We start from the raw sequence: 13,047 nt of genomic DNA, 5'->3' as shown, positions 1-13,047 counted from the left end.
GGGGGCGGTGGCTCCACAGGCGGTTGCTGAGGGGACGGGACGGTGACGCGGCAGGAGGGCGGAAGTGAGAAAGTTGTCTGCGTCCCGAGACGAGTTAGCGGAACTCTGCGCGCGTCGAGGCGATGGGGAGCTCGGGCAGCCGTCTGTCCAAAGAGCTACTGGCGGAATACCAGGTGCGCGGGACACCGGGCCCCGGGGAGCTTGCGCGCGGGCCTGCGCCCGGGAGCGGCGTCCCGGTGCCAGCGGCGGGGCGGGCGCGGCCTCTGGGCAGCCCGCTGACTCCGAGTCCTGTTCCGCCTTCCAGGACTTGACGTTCCTGACCAAGCAGGAAATCCTCCTGTAAGTGCTGTCTCCAACCTCGCCTCCGGAATCCTCTAGAGGTGGCTTCGGGGGGCTCTTTCTTACCGACGGGGGAACTGAGGCCACCCAGAGGGAGCAGCAGGGGCCCGTCTGAGGTCGGCGGCTGGGCCGGAACCGGAGTCCAGCTCCCCGAGCCCGGGGCTGCGCCGTGCTGCCGGCACACCCTCTCCGCCGGCGTCGGGGACCCAGCTGTACAGCCTCCAGCCAAAGGGGCACTTTTTGGCCCTGTGCTCCGCTGGCTTCTGCATAACCAAACCTCCAGCCCCAGTCCGGCGGGGGCTGCTGCGGCTCTGCAGACAAGCCTTGGGGAGCATGGCTCCTTCTCCCAACTTCACCTGAATAATACAGGAACCGTTAACGCTTATTGATCACTTAACGCTGCGCCAGGGACGGTGCTAAATTACCTTACATTACCTCATTTAATCCTCCTGGGGGAGGTACGGGGACGACGAAACAGGTCCAGAGAACTCTGGTGCCTTGCCTACACTCCAGGAGAGGAATTGAACTAGGGCTGAACTCTCTTCCTAGCCGTTTGGCAGTTTTATGTGGCCAGAGCTTCCTTTGCCTCAAGAAATCCCTATGGCGAGTAGGCAGTGCTGCGGCCGAGATAGTTTAGAGTAGCTGCTAAAAAGAGGGAGGAGGCCTTGAGGAACAGGGGATCCCTGGAGTTTTGCTTATTTCTCCCTCTTCTTCTGAGCCAACTTCTGGCTCCTTCCCCAACCTTTCCACCCTTCAGGGAGCTCTAGAACCGGTGTCCAGCATACAGTAGGCCCTCAGTAAATAACCTATTGCTAGAACAGGCTCCCAGCTTGTTCTGTTTGTGACCTATCTCCCTTTGGCTTATCAAGCCTGATGACTCAAAAGTTCTCTGTACTTAGCTCAGCTCCTCACCCGGTGTATAAGGGGCAGCACGGCAGGGAGTGCGGGTGCAATACACACAGACAGGTGGGTCGACCAGTTCCCCTCCTTCTTCCAGAGCCCACCGGCGGTTCTGTGAGCTGCTTCCCCAGGAGCACCGGAGCCAGGAGGGGTCCCTGCAGGCCCGAGTGTCCTTGGAGCAGATCCTCAGCCTTCCAGAGCTCAAGGTGCCAGTTCCCCACCCTCCCTCTGCTGTTCTCCTGAGATCATGTAGTCACCGCTCCCATTCTGGCCTTTCCTCTGTTTAGCCCTAACTTCCTGGGGGTCAAGGGCTTTACCTTGATCACCCAGTGGCATTAGCTAGAGCAGTGTTTTTTAGATTGGGATTCTAGGAACACATCCCTAGAGTTTCAAAAGAAGTTCTGTCCTTTAAGAAGCACTGGGTTACCTTGAAGTTTGAGAGACCCTGTCCCAGAGGCTCATTGCTTCTCCGCAGGGCTGCTGTGAAAATTTCTATGTGAAAGGCCTGGCCTAGTTCATGTAACACAGCAAATGTTCAATTAGATGTTCTTTTTGCTTAGGATGGCTTCCTCTTCCTTCTCTGCCCCTAGGCCTGCCTGTGGTTAACCTGACTCCCAGTAGCTGTCCCTGCCCCCTCCCCAGCTGGGTCACTGGCCCTCCTGCTTTTCAAAAAGTGCTGGTCATAGTCCCCCATGAGCCTGCGCTCCTGGCATGGGTCCTGTGAACTGTCCCCTCCACTTCCCTGGGGGGTTTGAGCGTGACCTGGGCTGCGTCCCGCGGCCTTCACAGAAGCTGTCTTCCTAGGCCAACCCCTTCAAGGAGCGCATCTGCAGGGTCTTCTCGACATCCCCATCCAGAGACAGCTTGAGCTTCGAGGACTTCCTGGACCTCCTCAGCGTGTTCAGTGACACGGCCACACCAGACATCAAGTCCCACTATGCCTTCCGCATATTTGGTGAGGACCAGACGGGGCCCGGAGACAGGCAGGGACTTCTGGGTGGTGCTGGTGGGGAGCCGGGGGTGACCAGTACTCATCCTGATCACGTCCTTTTGGGCTCTCTGCACCTGCCTCTCTAGATTTCGATGACGACGGAACCTTGAACAGAGAAGACCTGAGCCAGCTCGTGAACTGCCTCACAGGAGAGGGCGAGGACACTCGGCTCAGTGCTTCAGAGATGAAGCAGCTTATTGACAACGTGAGCGGCTGGGCCCCGGGAGGGCGGGACCCCGGGCCCAGGGGACGGCCCTGGCCTGACACTCTCCCTTCCCCAGATCCTGGAAGAGTCCGACATTGATCGGGATGGGACCATCAATCTCTCCGAGTTCCAGCACGTCATTTCCCGGTCACCGGACTTTGCCAGGTAGGACACTGGTCCCAGGTGTGGCATCTGGTCTGGAATGTGACTATGGGGGCGGTGTCCAGCGAAAGCCCTAACCCCTGAGTACCCCAGAGGGGACGGACAGACGCGAGACGCAGCCCCCACCCCCCAAGGCTCTTAGTGGAGCGGTGGGTAAGTTTGGGTTTAGTCCTCACCCTCCTCTTCCAGCAGCAAATCCAACCCACTCTCTTCTTCTTCAGCTCCTTCAAAATCGTCCTGTGACAGGAGGCCCAGCCTGTTGCCCAGCACCCTGTAGCGGAACTCCTCCACGGCTGAGCCATGGCCAAGGTCACATCTGTTGCCAGGGCCGGCCAAGCTGGCCTGGTCGAGCTGGCACTGTGAAGCCTTGTCCCGGGCAGGGAAGGACCCTCCATGTCAGGGCCTCACCCCTTCTCATTGCCACCATCATTGCTCTTGTTTCTACTAATCAATAATAATAAAGGTTTAGAAATTCTGACCCTGTGTCTGACACTGGAAACAGCAATATAAAACTGGACTCCTAGGAGGCTTGGGTTGCGCTGGGCCCGAGCCTCTACCGCAGGGACCAGCAGGAAGTCCACGTGGCACAATGAATGGGGAGGAGTAACGGGGGTGGAGTCCGTTGCATCCTGATCATGGGGGTCATTACATTAATTTCTGCATGTGTCAGCATTTGCCAAACTGTTTACCAAAGGAAAAAGTTATTTACTGTTCAGGCATTTTTAAAATTAAAAAAAATTAAGGAGTTAAACAAAAAACCCTGGCCCGTGCCCTGACTCCGGAGCAGAGTAAGGGCTGAAGTGGCTCTGGCCCACCGGCCCCTGGAAATTGGGGGCACAGGGCCCCCCAGAACTCGGGAAACCAGACCAGCCTCAAGAACCAACAGTCCTTTAAGAGGAAGGCCTGTGATTCAACTTCAGTTCTTCAGATTTTATTTAAAAAACAAAAAAACAAGCATAAAGTGCATCTTATTTAAAAAAAATATATAAAAGCCACAAAAACTGGGGCCCTTGTCCTGGGCAGTGTTGATATCCCTTAGACTGGAGGCAGGAGAATGGAGGGTAAAGGGGGACTGGGTCTCAGACGAGGTCGGTGTGGGTGTGGGGACAGGGTCACCCAGGTTTCCAGGCTGGACGGAGGAAGGCAGGCGACAGTCTCTTCCCAGAATTCCGAGGGAAAGGTGAACATCGTCATACACTCTCCTGAGCTGACGCTGCCCGCTGTCAACATGGCCACAGCCTGATACAGGCCGGGAAGCTCCAGAGCTGTCTGGAGCCCGGGGCCCCGTCGCGGCTGCAGTGCCAGCGTAGCCCTCCGGTCCCTGAGGTGACGGGATGATGGCTGTAACAGCTTGGCCCGCTGGCCAGGCAGGACTCACGGAGCCCGAGGTGGGCCCCTGGCTCTGCGTGACAGGGGCCGCCTGTGGCAGTAGAATAAGGCAGAGGCTGGAAGAGGCCAGCTGGTGAGGGATTCCCGATTCTTGTCTCAAACCACCACATCGGATCGGTCCCCAAGGCCCCCACGAGGCCATGAGCCCACCAGGCCGGGGGCGGAACCGGAGCGGCTGTGTGTACCTGGCATTCTGTGTGGTCTCATCCTCATTTCACATTTTCAATGTTTTTTCTAAACCGAAGGCTCAGTTTACACCAGGAGCACTGTTCTGCCCACCCAGGCAGGTGCCCATCTTCAGCGGAGACCTCTGGGGCCACAACTGTCTCGGTCGGAGGGGCCTCAGTGCCCGAACAGCGGCCGGCTGGCCCCACTGCCCACAGGGCTGGGCACCAGAGTCCGGCCAGCGCCCTCTGAGCATTCACGGCCCCTGAAGCCAGGGTCCACTGCTCTCCAGGTCAGCTGTCACACTACCGAGTCCCGGATGTCAGAGCCCAGGCGGACCCGGGGCCGGGGGCACACTGGGGACACCTCCACAAAGCTGTCATGGACGCTGAGCGGCCTCTTCTCTGACTCAGTGAAGACCCGGGGCCCCGGGGAGTTATCCGACAGGGCCTGGTAGCCTCGGTGGTCGAGCGGGGTGCTCGGAGGACCCACGCCGTTGAGCGGCCGGGTCTCGGGCGGCAGCACCGCAGGGCGGGTCTTGGGGTGCACGCTGGCGCACTCCCCCTGCTTCAGGAAGAGCTTCATGCCGTCCCGATGCCGGTAGAGGACGAACAAAAGCAGCAGCACCACGGCGAACACGAACAGCACGCTCATCACCAGGAACTCGGTCCAGTAGGACTTGACCACACCCCAGCTGGCCTTGCCCTGGGACGGCGCGCTCACCCGAGACGTGAGAGGCACTTTGCCACTCCGGCCGGCCACCGTGCCCTCCACCTTTGGGCAGTACCTGGCCACCAGCTGCCGGAAGTTTCCCTCCAGAGACCAGCACTGGAACTCCCCCAGCTCCTGCTGGCTGCCCACCAGCAGCAGGTCCCCGGTGGGCAGCACCCGGCAGGAGGCGGAGCCGGAGCCATCGACGGGGACATCATTATGCAGCCAGAGCCGTGTCGCCAGGTTGGAGAGCAGCGGGCAGGCCAAGGTGTTCACTGTATTGGGCTGGAATTTGACGTGCTCACAAGGCTCCTTGTCTGTGGGCAGGAGAGGCACAGGGTAGAGAGGGCCGGGCATCCGCCGCAGCCCAAGCTCACCCACCTCCCTCTGGGTTGCACCCATCAGGCCTCGACAGCGACTATAATGTGACTCACGTCCCATCACCTTGCTTGCTGGCCAGAGGGACAGGGATGGGAAGAAAAGCACTTACACCCACCCACCAGCATCTGAGTTCAGGAACCTTCTAAGCAACTTGGCCCCTGCCTCCCTCCAACCTCTGACAGGCACCTTACCTGCTGGTACAGCAACCCGAGCCCTGACCGAGGAAGCGTTGCAGAGGTTGCTGGCATCAGCCCCCTCGATGTCCTGGACCCATGGCCTGTGGACCAAAGAGAGTCTAGGGTAGGCCAGGAACACCCTGTGAGCCTGTGCCCCCACCACCCAAGGTGCAGCCCTGAGGGCCAGGCCCTGGGGCTCAGGAACCTCCAGGCCCAGAGCAAGGGTCAAAGGCAGGCCCCTCTGTCTTCATGGTATTTCAAATAAAAGTCACCGTAACGCTTCCCTGAACTACGAAAGCAGTCCGAGCCTTTAGAAAAAGTGTGGAAGGGCACCTGGCTCTGTATGTACATAGTCGTCTCATTTAAAGCAACGCACACGCACTGACTCATTTCATACAGTGTGATGAAGGAAAAAAGTAATTCTTGATGCACACAGAAACACTCAGAATCACCCAGTCAAGCACAAAGGCTAAAAATACTGTAGGTCCTGGCCAGGGAGCTGAGTTGCTTAGAGCACTGTCCCCATACAGCAAGGTTGTGGGTTCGATCCCTGCTCAGGGCACATACCAGAATCAACCAGTAAACGCATAAATAAGTGGAACCATAAATCGATGTTTCTCTCAAAAATCAACCAGTCGATAAAAAATCATTTAAAAAATACCGTAAAAACCACCCACAACCCAGCAGCCAGCAATCATGACAAGGAGCATTTTGGAGGCATCTCTCCCAGGATATGTGTGTGCATTCACATCTGGTTTTGTGACATATAAAACTGGCACCAGTTGCCGTAGCTCAGCGAATCGAGCGTGGGCTGTTGAACCAAAGGGTTGCCAGTTCAATTCCCAATCAGGGCATGTGCCTGGGCTGCAGGCCAGGTCCCCAGTAGGGGGCGTGCAAGGAGCAACTGCACACTGATATTTCTTTCTTTTTCCTTCCCTTCCCCTCTCCCTAAAAATACATAAATAATAAAATACTTTTAAAAAGAACAACAAAAAAACTGGCACCAGCTGTCCCCCTGTGTGCAGCAAGGACACACCACAAGTGTGGCAGGTCCCATTCCTACTCAAAATGCACTTAATTTTACACACACATATGTAGAAAAATCGGGGAGGATATACACCCAGGCGGGATTAGCCGTTGCTGTATTTTGATTAGGCTTCCCTCCGTTTTCTAAGTTTTCTACCTGAACGTTTTATAACCTGGGCAAGTTCCACTGAAGACAACTTTCAATGGCTTCCCTCGTGGACTGTCTCGGAGCCCTCACTTTCTGTGGTTTAGATCTGCTCACGCACCAATCCCAGCTTTCCCGCCAAGCTTTCCAGAGCTGCAGCACGTCCAAATTTTCCAAATCATGCCCCTCTTCCCCCGCCTCTCAGGTGGGGAAGGCCCACAATTTACCATCTGGACTACAACACTTTTGAGAGTCAGAAGGGGAGCGGATTCATAATCGCATTGCACCAAGACTGTGGTGGTAAGAGAAACTGCACAGTGACTGCAGAGCGCCTGGGGCCGGTGGTCTGAGGCCAAGGGCACAGGGACAGACAGGCGGGATGGGGCCTTCAAAAGCTCTCACCTGGAGGCCGCCTCAGGGCGGTAGAGGCTGAGGTGCAGGCATCTGGAGCCGCTCCAGGCGCAGTAGGGGTCCCGGGCCAAGAGGCAGTCCCCGCAGCTCGGGTACAGGCTGCAGTTGGCCACGGGCACCTGGACCACACCCAGGTGGGAGGCTGCGTACAGCAGGCCCTGTGCAGATGCTGGCGTGAGAGGCAGCCCCGGCCACCGCCCCCAGCCACACCCGGCTCAGGTGCCCAATCAGAGCCACTCCCCAAGGGCCTCCTCTCATGCCCTCCTGACACCCTACTTTCCCACACTTGTCTGTGAGAGGGGCACCCCAAGTGTGCTGACCGGCCTCTTCTGCCTGCTTACCCTGCCGGGGTCCAGGAGCAGGTTCTGCACCGGCTGGCCCGGAGGGAAGATCTGCAGCTCCTCAATGACGTGCACTCGGGGGCCCACGCTCACCGCCTTGTGCAGCCGGCCGTCCCCTGGAGTGAGGACGGTGGTCAGGCCCTGGGCGCTGCCTGCTGCCCACACCCCACAGCCGCGCCCCGGGGCCTCCGCGCCCTCCGCGCCGACCCCTCCATGCTGGCCCTTCCATAGGCACTCACCGGTGCCCAGGAAGAGGACGTCGTAGGTGCCGTGCAGGCCTTGGACGCGGTGCACAGCCACGCGCTGGTAGCGGGCCTGCGGCTGCAGCAGCAGCAGGTGGCTGCGGACCTGCCCGTCCATCAGGAAGTGGTCCTTGAGGAAGTTCAGCACGCGGTCGGGCAGCTGCAGGGACGAGTTGATCTTTCTCTCCCGGGTGCTGTTGGTGATGCACTGGAGGAGGAGGTGGCGGCAGCGTGAGGGTTGAGGGTGGGAAAACCCATCCCGCCAGGACGGCTTCTCCAGAGGAAGGCAGGTGTGTCTGCCCCTCCCTCAGAAGCCGCAGGTCTGCAGAGCCCGGGGCCGACCTAGAGGGCAAAGCCCAGGGTGCGGGCACCCAAGGGTCCCCGCTGGCAGATTTCCCTGCAGTGCGGCTTTCTGCCCCGCCCGCAGGCCGGGAGCAGCAGGCCCACACTCCCTGCTGCGTTAGCAACCTCTCTCTGACCAGGTGTCCTAGCACCGGCGCTGGTGATACACACCCCAGCTGACCGTGCCCAGGCGTGCTCCACACACCTGTATCCTGGCCCAGGTCTGCTCTGCAGGAGCCCATGGGCATGGAAGGAAAGAAGGAAGCACTGCCTCTCCACAGCCTGGCCACGCTCCTCACCCCAAAATTAAATAAGGAGTCACCGCCATCAGGGAGGCATGAGTGGGACAGTCACACAGGCGGGCAGTAAGTGACAGGGACACACTGCCCATCCTGAGAAGGTTCGAAGGCCTTCCGACAGTCACGGTCACAACTGTCCCAGTGGGGGCAAGCAGGCCGGAACTTTTGTCCTCACGTTCAAAACGGACTTGGAGAAGCCACGTCATCCCAACCTGGGGAGGTGCCCTGTCCTCCCGGCCGCCCCCCCGCCGGGGTGCAGGGAGAAGTCCTCACCGTGCCGGGCCGCGGCGTGGGCACCGGGTTGGTCACCGTGTACCACTGCTGGGTCTCCCGGTTCACCTCCTTGTAGAGGCCGCTGAAGGCCCTCTGCACGTCCCTCATGGAGAAGACGCAGACGGCAGAGCCCTCCGTGGTCCCTCTGTGCCTGCAGGAGACACGGCTGCTGAGCCCGGGAGCCCGGCCTCCCCCTCGACCCTCCCGTCCCCCGCAGGGTCCTGGGGCCCTACCACTGGGACGTGAAGACCCCGTAGAACAGGGTGTCGCGCCAGTCCTGGGGGCTGGGGCTCAGCGTGAAGACGTCCTGCAGCACGTTGAAGGGGAAGCCGTCCTCGGGCCGCGAGCACAGCAGCTGGGCCTTCAGAAAGGACGTCCAGCGCTGCTGCAGGATCCGCCCGCCGCCCTCGTCGCCCTGCGGGAGGGAGAGAGGCCTTGGCTCCCTGCGCAGGAGCTGCCTTTCCAGAACAACTCTCATTTGCAAGTAGTTCTCTTATAAATATTTACACACAGGCGAAAGAGAAGGGATTAGCAAGGAACCTCCTAAAATGTTTGCAGCGGACTTTTCATAGGACAGGGAAGGAGGAATACAATGTAACAGTCGACGTTTAGTTTGCTGCCTGCCACACGCCGACAAGGTTTACAGGGACTAGTTTAACCCAGACGAGCAGGAGGCAGGTTTGGTTCATGTTCCCACTGCACAGACCAGGGCGCTGGCGCTGAGCAGGGACAGGACTTGCCCAAGCTCACGGGACGGGCAGGGACCGAGCGCATGCAGCCCGGCTCCGGAGTCCACACTCGTTTATTTTCTTGAATTGATTTTAGAGAAAGAGTAGAAAGCGGAAAAAGAGAAACGCCGATTTGCCGTTCCACTTATTGATGCCCTCACTGGTTGGTTCTTTGTATGTGCCCTGACCGGGGATTGAACCCACAAACTAGGCGCGCTGGGACGATGCTCTAACCAACTCCAGCCCAGGGCCCGAGCCCAGGATCTCTCTCTGTCTTGGGATATCTGCATGTAATTTTCTGTCCTGCAGCTCTCACTTTTTACGTAACAGAAAACAGTAAGAGGTATTGTGACTTATAAAAGGAGAGAAAAGCCGTTAGCTAGGCCGTTCTTCCCAGAGAACAAGAGAACCTCACAGAAGCGCAAACCTCCTGGTGGCGTCCTGACCTTGGCCTCAAGGAGCCTTTTCAGGGCTCTGGGTGGCCCACCCCCTCACCTTGCAGATGCGGGCAACCCGGGACACAATGGTGTTCTCGAAGAATTCAAACTCCTTGCCGGTCTCGCTGAAGAAGAAGTAGATCTTGTCATCGTCCCCTTGTAAGCTGCCCAGGCTCTCGGGGACGTAGGCTGAGGCCACAAACGCCGGGTCTGCGGGAGCCGGCGGGGAGCCAAGAGTCAGCCCGGGAATCCCAGGGCGGCGAGGCTCTGATCTCAGGCCCCTCCCCAGGGCTCTGGACCCTGCCCACGGCAGGGCCTCACCTTGCAGCCAGTTGAGGGAGCTCTCGGTCTTGGTGGGGCGGCGGGTCTGGCTCCGGGAGATGGCGGGGTCGTTCCCCTGGAAGTTGCTGACTGTTCCGGTATAGAGCTCGCCATCTGCCAAGAAGACATTCCCACGGGGCTCAGACCTGCAGTGACCCCAGCCCTGCCCCTCACTTGGGGCGCACAGAGGAGGGAACAGGAAATGGGAGAGGCCAAGGGCAGCCCAAGGTCACAGCTGCATTTCACACCCGTGGAGTTTCACCGGAACCTTCCGGCTCCCAGCACTCACCAACCATGAGGGCCGTGGACTTGAAATTGGGGTCAAAGGGACAACGGCCCTTGCCGTCTTCCAGAAGGATATTCCCCGCCTGGTCCCGTGCCAGCGTGAAGTTCTCCACGTTCTGTAGGGAAACAGATGAGGGGGCTCAGGGGAGAAACAACTCTGAGGGGGCGGGGGAGAGGTCGGGTGGGGGGGAGCCCAGTCTGGCAGCAACCTCTGCGGTGGGCACTCGCTGCCCCAGGAGGCAGAGGGGCAATGCAGCTTAGAAAGATGGGAGCCAGGAAGGAGCAGCCACAGGATTCAAACCCACGTTTGGCCGGCTCCGGGCGGGAGGCCCAACCCACAGCCTCCGATAAGGTGAGCACAGGGCAGAATCCCGTGGGTGTGAGAGTGTGGAGGGGTGTACAGGCGGGCTGTGAGGAATCTGCAGGGTGTGGAGTTGCGGGTCAGCCGTGAGCCCACCGCCACCAGGGGGCCTCGCTGGGCCCTGCCTTGCACCAGGGGTCGGTGCTGGAGAACAGCTCCCCGGGCCGGAAGTGGGGAAGCTCCCAGGCCGGCTGGGCTGAGGAAGGGCACTCACGATGTAGGTGCACAGGGGACTGAAGGCCCCCGTGCCGCAGGTGAACAGGTGGCTGCTGTTGAGTGGCAGGAGGATCTTGATATAGTTTTGACAGTCCCGCTGGGGAGAGACGAAGAGGGTGTCAGGCCCAATCCAGCCACCAGGGGGCACCGCCGAGACCCAGGGCCCTGGAGTCGGGTGGGGGTGGAAGGGGAGACCCTGCAGAATCCAGAAGCAGAAGCCAACCAGGGACCACAAATGTGTCATGTGCGCTGGAGGGGGACCTTGGGGCTCCGCTCGTGCTGTGGCTGGCAGCCCTCTCCTCAGTCTGGAGCGAGGGCAGAGAACGCCTCCTTTAGGCTGTCTCTTCAGAAGGTCCTCTTCAGGACGCAGTGTGAACAGCGGGTCCCTCCCAGCCCCCTTGGGGAAGAAGCCACGGCCCGGAGCCGGAGGAGACACGCAGCCGGAACCCTGGCTCCAGACTCACACAGGCTCCGCCGCCGATGGCGGCTCCAAGCGAGATTCCGCTAGTTCCCCCAAACCTCCCTGGAGACCTTCCTCTTTCACTCACACAACTCCACCCTCTGTTTTTTAAATGAAGTGTGTAACCTGACTACCTTTTAAATGCACCGGTTTTTGCCTATTGTTCGTGCTTCTTTATCGCAGTGGGGGCCCCCAGTGCCTAAAAATACCTGGGCACAAAGCAAGTGCTGAACGAAAACTACCTGTACGGCTGGGGCGGCCAGGGCTTGAACCTGTGGCTTGATCCCAAGGCCGGTGCTTGTCTGCCTCCACCTCAGCTGCCCTCCCCCAGCCCCACCCCCACTGGACTCAGGACCAGGAGGCTTCTGGGAATGGCGGGGAGTCCTCCAGAAGAACCCCGGGCTGGATCGGACCCACCCCCATGGGTCAGGCCCCCAAAATAAACAGGATCTGTCTGTCCCCACCCAATTGCTGCTCCTGCTGGAAGCTTGCGTTTATTCCGCACTTATTTTGTGCCAGGTGCCTCACCCCTATCGGCCCATGGAATTGCCCCTCACAGTCAGCCCGGGGACACAGGCACCACCAGCCCCATTTCAGGGGTGAGGACCCTAAGGCTCAGACAGGCCCATCTATTTGTCCAAGATTCAAAACCAGGTCCGGCCACCTCAGCAGCCTAGGTCCCGCCCAGCACAGCTGGCTGCGGCTGCCGCTGCCGTCCTGGGTTCAGGTCCACCCTGCACCCCACCCGCAGCCCAGGTGCCGGCTCACCTGTGGGTCCTTGCCCTTGAAGCTGCACTGCTGTTTCCTCTGGGCATCTGCGCTCCACAGCAGCTGGGGCGGGCGAGGGGGCAGGTGAGTGTGCACGAGGCAGTGGAGGGTCCCCAGTTCTTCACTCCGTTCCCCTCTCCGTGTGCCTCAGGCCCGGGCCCAGGAGGTCAGTCCTCCCGCCCTCCTTCCGCACTGCCATCCTCCCTGCCCAGCTTACCCAGCCCCGGCCATCGTCTCTCACCTCCTGGTACCCCCCGCCCGGCAGGAAGCTGGCGCTGCTGTTGAGCGCAAAGAGGACCTCTCGGGCACCCACGTAGAGGGTCCTCCCGTCACCGCTCAGCAACAGGGCCGTGTAGTTGGAGATATTTTCAGCTTGGAATCTGAGGAATGGCCGCTCTTCAGAGCCTGGGGAGAGGAAGACGGACATTACTTGGGGGCCACCCCTCCCACACAAACCCAGCCTCTAGGATGGACCAATCAGAGTGAAGGTAGGTCAGTAAGACAGTGGGTGGTGAGGGGCTGGGGACAGGGGGGTCGGGCTTATGGGGGGCGCAGCATTCCCCCCTTGCAAACATTCTGTGTGAAAGAAACAGAAGCACACAGATGAATGGAAAGGAACATGAGTTCATCACAGCACCATTCACGGCAACGAAACACCGAGACCTAAATGTCCGCCCACAGGGGACAGAAGGCGACCACTGGACAGGACACCAGCAGCTCGTAAAAAGGGTGTTTGTGTTTTTTTTTTCCAGAAGCCCCAGAAAAACAAGCAAAGTGACATAAGAAAAGGACATGGTCGAAATATGAAGTGAAGTAAAACACAAAGGGATGGTTTCGGAGCCCATGTCTGAACGTAGGAAAGTGGAGGATGTTCACACGCGCCCGAGTGGCAGCAGGCCCCAGGAGAAGGCTTGGAAGCACCGCCCAGCCCTCGGCCCTGCAGAGAACAAGCCTCCACCGGCACAGACATGCG

The 13,047-nt window shown here is 59.4% G+C and overlaps 2 protein-coding genes across 7 annotated transcripts in view; one reads left to right on the top strand and one right to left on the bottom strand.

The window, feature by feature from the left end:
• Positions 1-22: 22 nt before the first annotated feature.
• On the top strand, positions 23-3,075 carry CIB1 (calcium and integrin binding 1). Its single transcript, XM_037145004.2, has 7 exons — positions 23-173; positions 305-339; positions 1,337-1,445; positions 2,044-2,194; positions 2,317-2,435; positions 2,512-2,600; positions 2,819-3,075. Exons 1-7 carry the CDS (start codon positions 123-125, stop codon positions 2,838-2,840), a joined length of 576 nt encoding a protein of 191 aa, XP_037000899.1. The 5' UTR covers positions 23-122; the 3' UTR covers positions 2,841-3,075.
• Positions 3,076-3,506: 431 nt separating this feature from the next.
• Positions 3,507-13,047, bottom strand: part of SEMA4B (semaphorin 4B) — a 67,058-nt gene continuing 57,517 nt past the window's right edge. For all 6 annotated transcript variants that reach the window (XM_053658924.1, XM_053658925.1, XM_037144987.2 and 3 more), the window contains 13 exons: positions 12,316-12,479; positions 12,075-12,137; positions 10,845-10,943; positions 10,274-10,385; positions 9,985-10,098; positions 9,722-9,873; positions 8,732-8,913; positions 8,499-8,649; positions 7,582-7,792; positions 7,343-7,458; positions 6,993-7,159; positions 5,435-5,520; positions 3,507-5,179 (listed from right to left, as the gene is read on the bottom strand). In XM_053658924.1, the coding sequence (XP_053514899.1) occupies positions 4,452-5,179; positions 5,435-5,520; positions 6,993-7,159; positions 7,343-7,458; positions 7,582-7,792; positions 8,499-8,649; positions 8,732-8,913; positions 9,722-9,873; positions 9,985-10,098; positions 10,274-10,385; positions 10,845-10,943; positions 12,075-12,137; positions 12,316-12,479 (2,345 nt within the window). In that variant the 3' untranslated portion in view covers positions 3,507-4,451. The remainder of the gene's footprint in view (positions 5,180-5,434; positions 5,521-6,992; positions 7,160-7,342; positions 7,459-7,581; positions 7,793-8,498; positions 8,650-8,731; positions 8,914-9,721; positions 9,874-9,984; positions 10,099-10,273; positions 10,386-10,844; positions 10,944-12,074; positions 12,138-12,315; positions 12,480-13,047) is intronic.

Source organism: Artibeus jamaicensis, unplaced genomic scaffold (assembly GCF_021234435.1).
Source record: "Artibeus jamaicensis isolate MK-2021 breed Jamaican fruit bat unplaced genomic scaffold, CSHL_Jam_final scaffold_612, whole genome shotgun sequence".
In the NCBI taxonomy this organism is placed as follows: domain Eukaryota; kingdom Metazoa; phylum Chordata; class Mammalia; order Chiroptera; family Phyllostomidae; genus Artibeus; species Artibeus jamaicensis.
This window is presented reverse-complemented; position numbering and strand designations above follow the sequence as displayed.

Coding starts and splice junctions, on each gene's coding strand:
- CIB1 (XM_037145004.2), top strand. CDS start 123: ATGGGGAGCTCGGGCAGCCGTCTGTCCAAAGAGCTACTGGCGGAATAC. Junction 340..1,336: donor ACCAAGCAGGAAATCCTCCT/GTAAGTGCTGTC, acceptor TCCTTCTTCCAG/AGCCCACCGGCGGTTCTGTG. Junction 1,446..2,043: donor TCAGCCTTCCAGAGCTCAAG/GTGCCAGTTCCC, acceptor CTGTCTTCCTAG/GCCAACCCCTTCAAGGAGCG.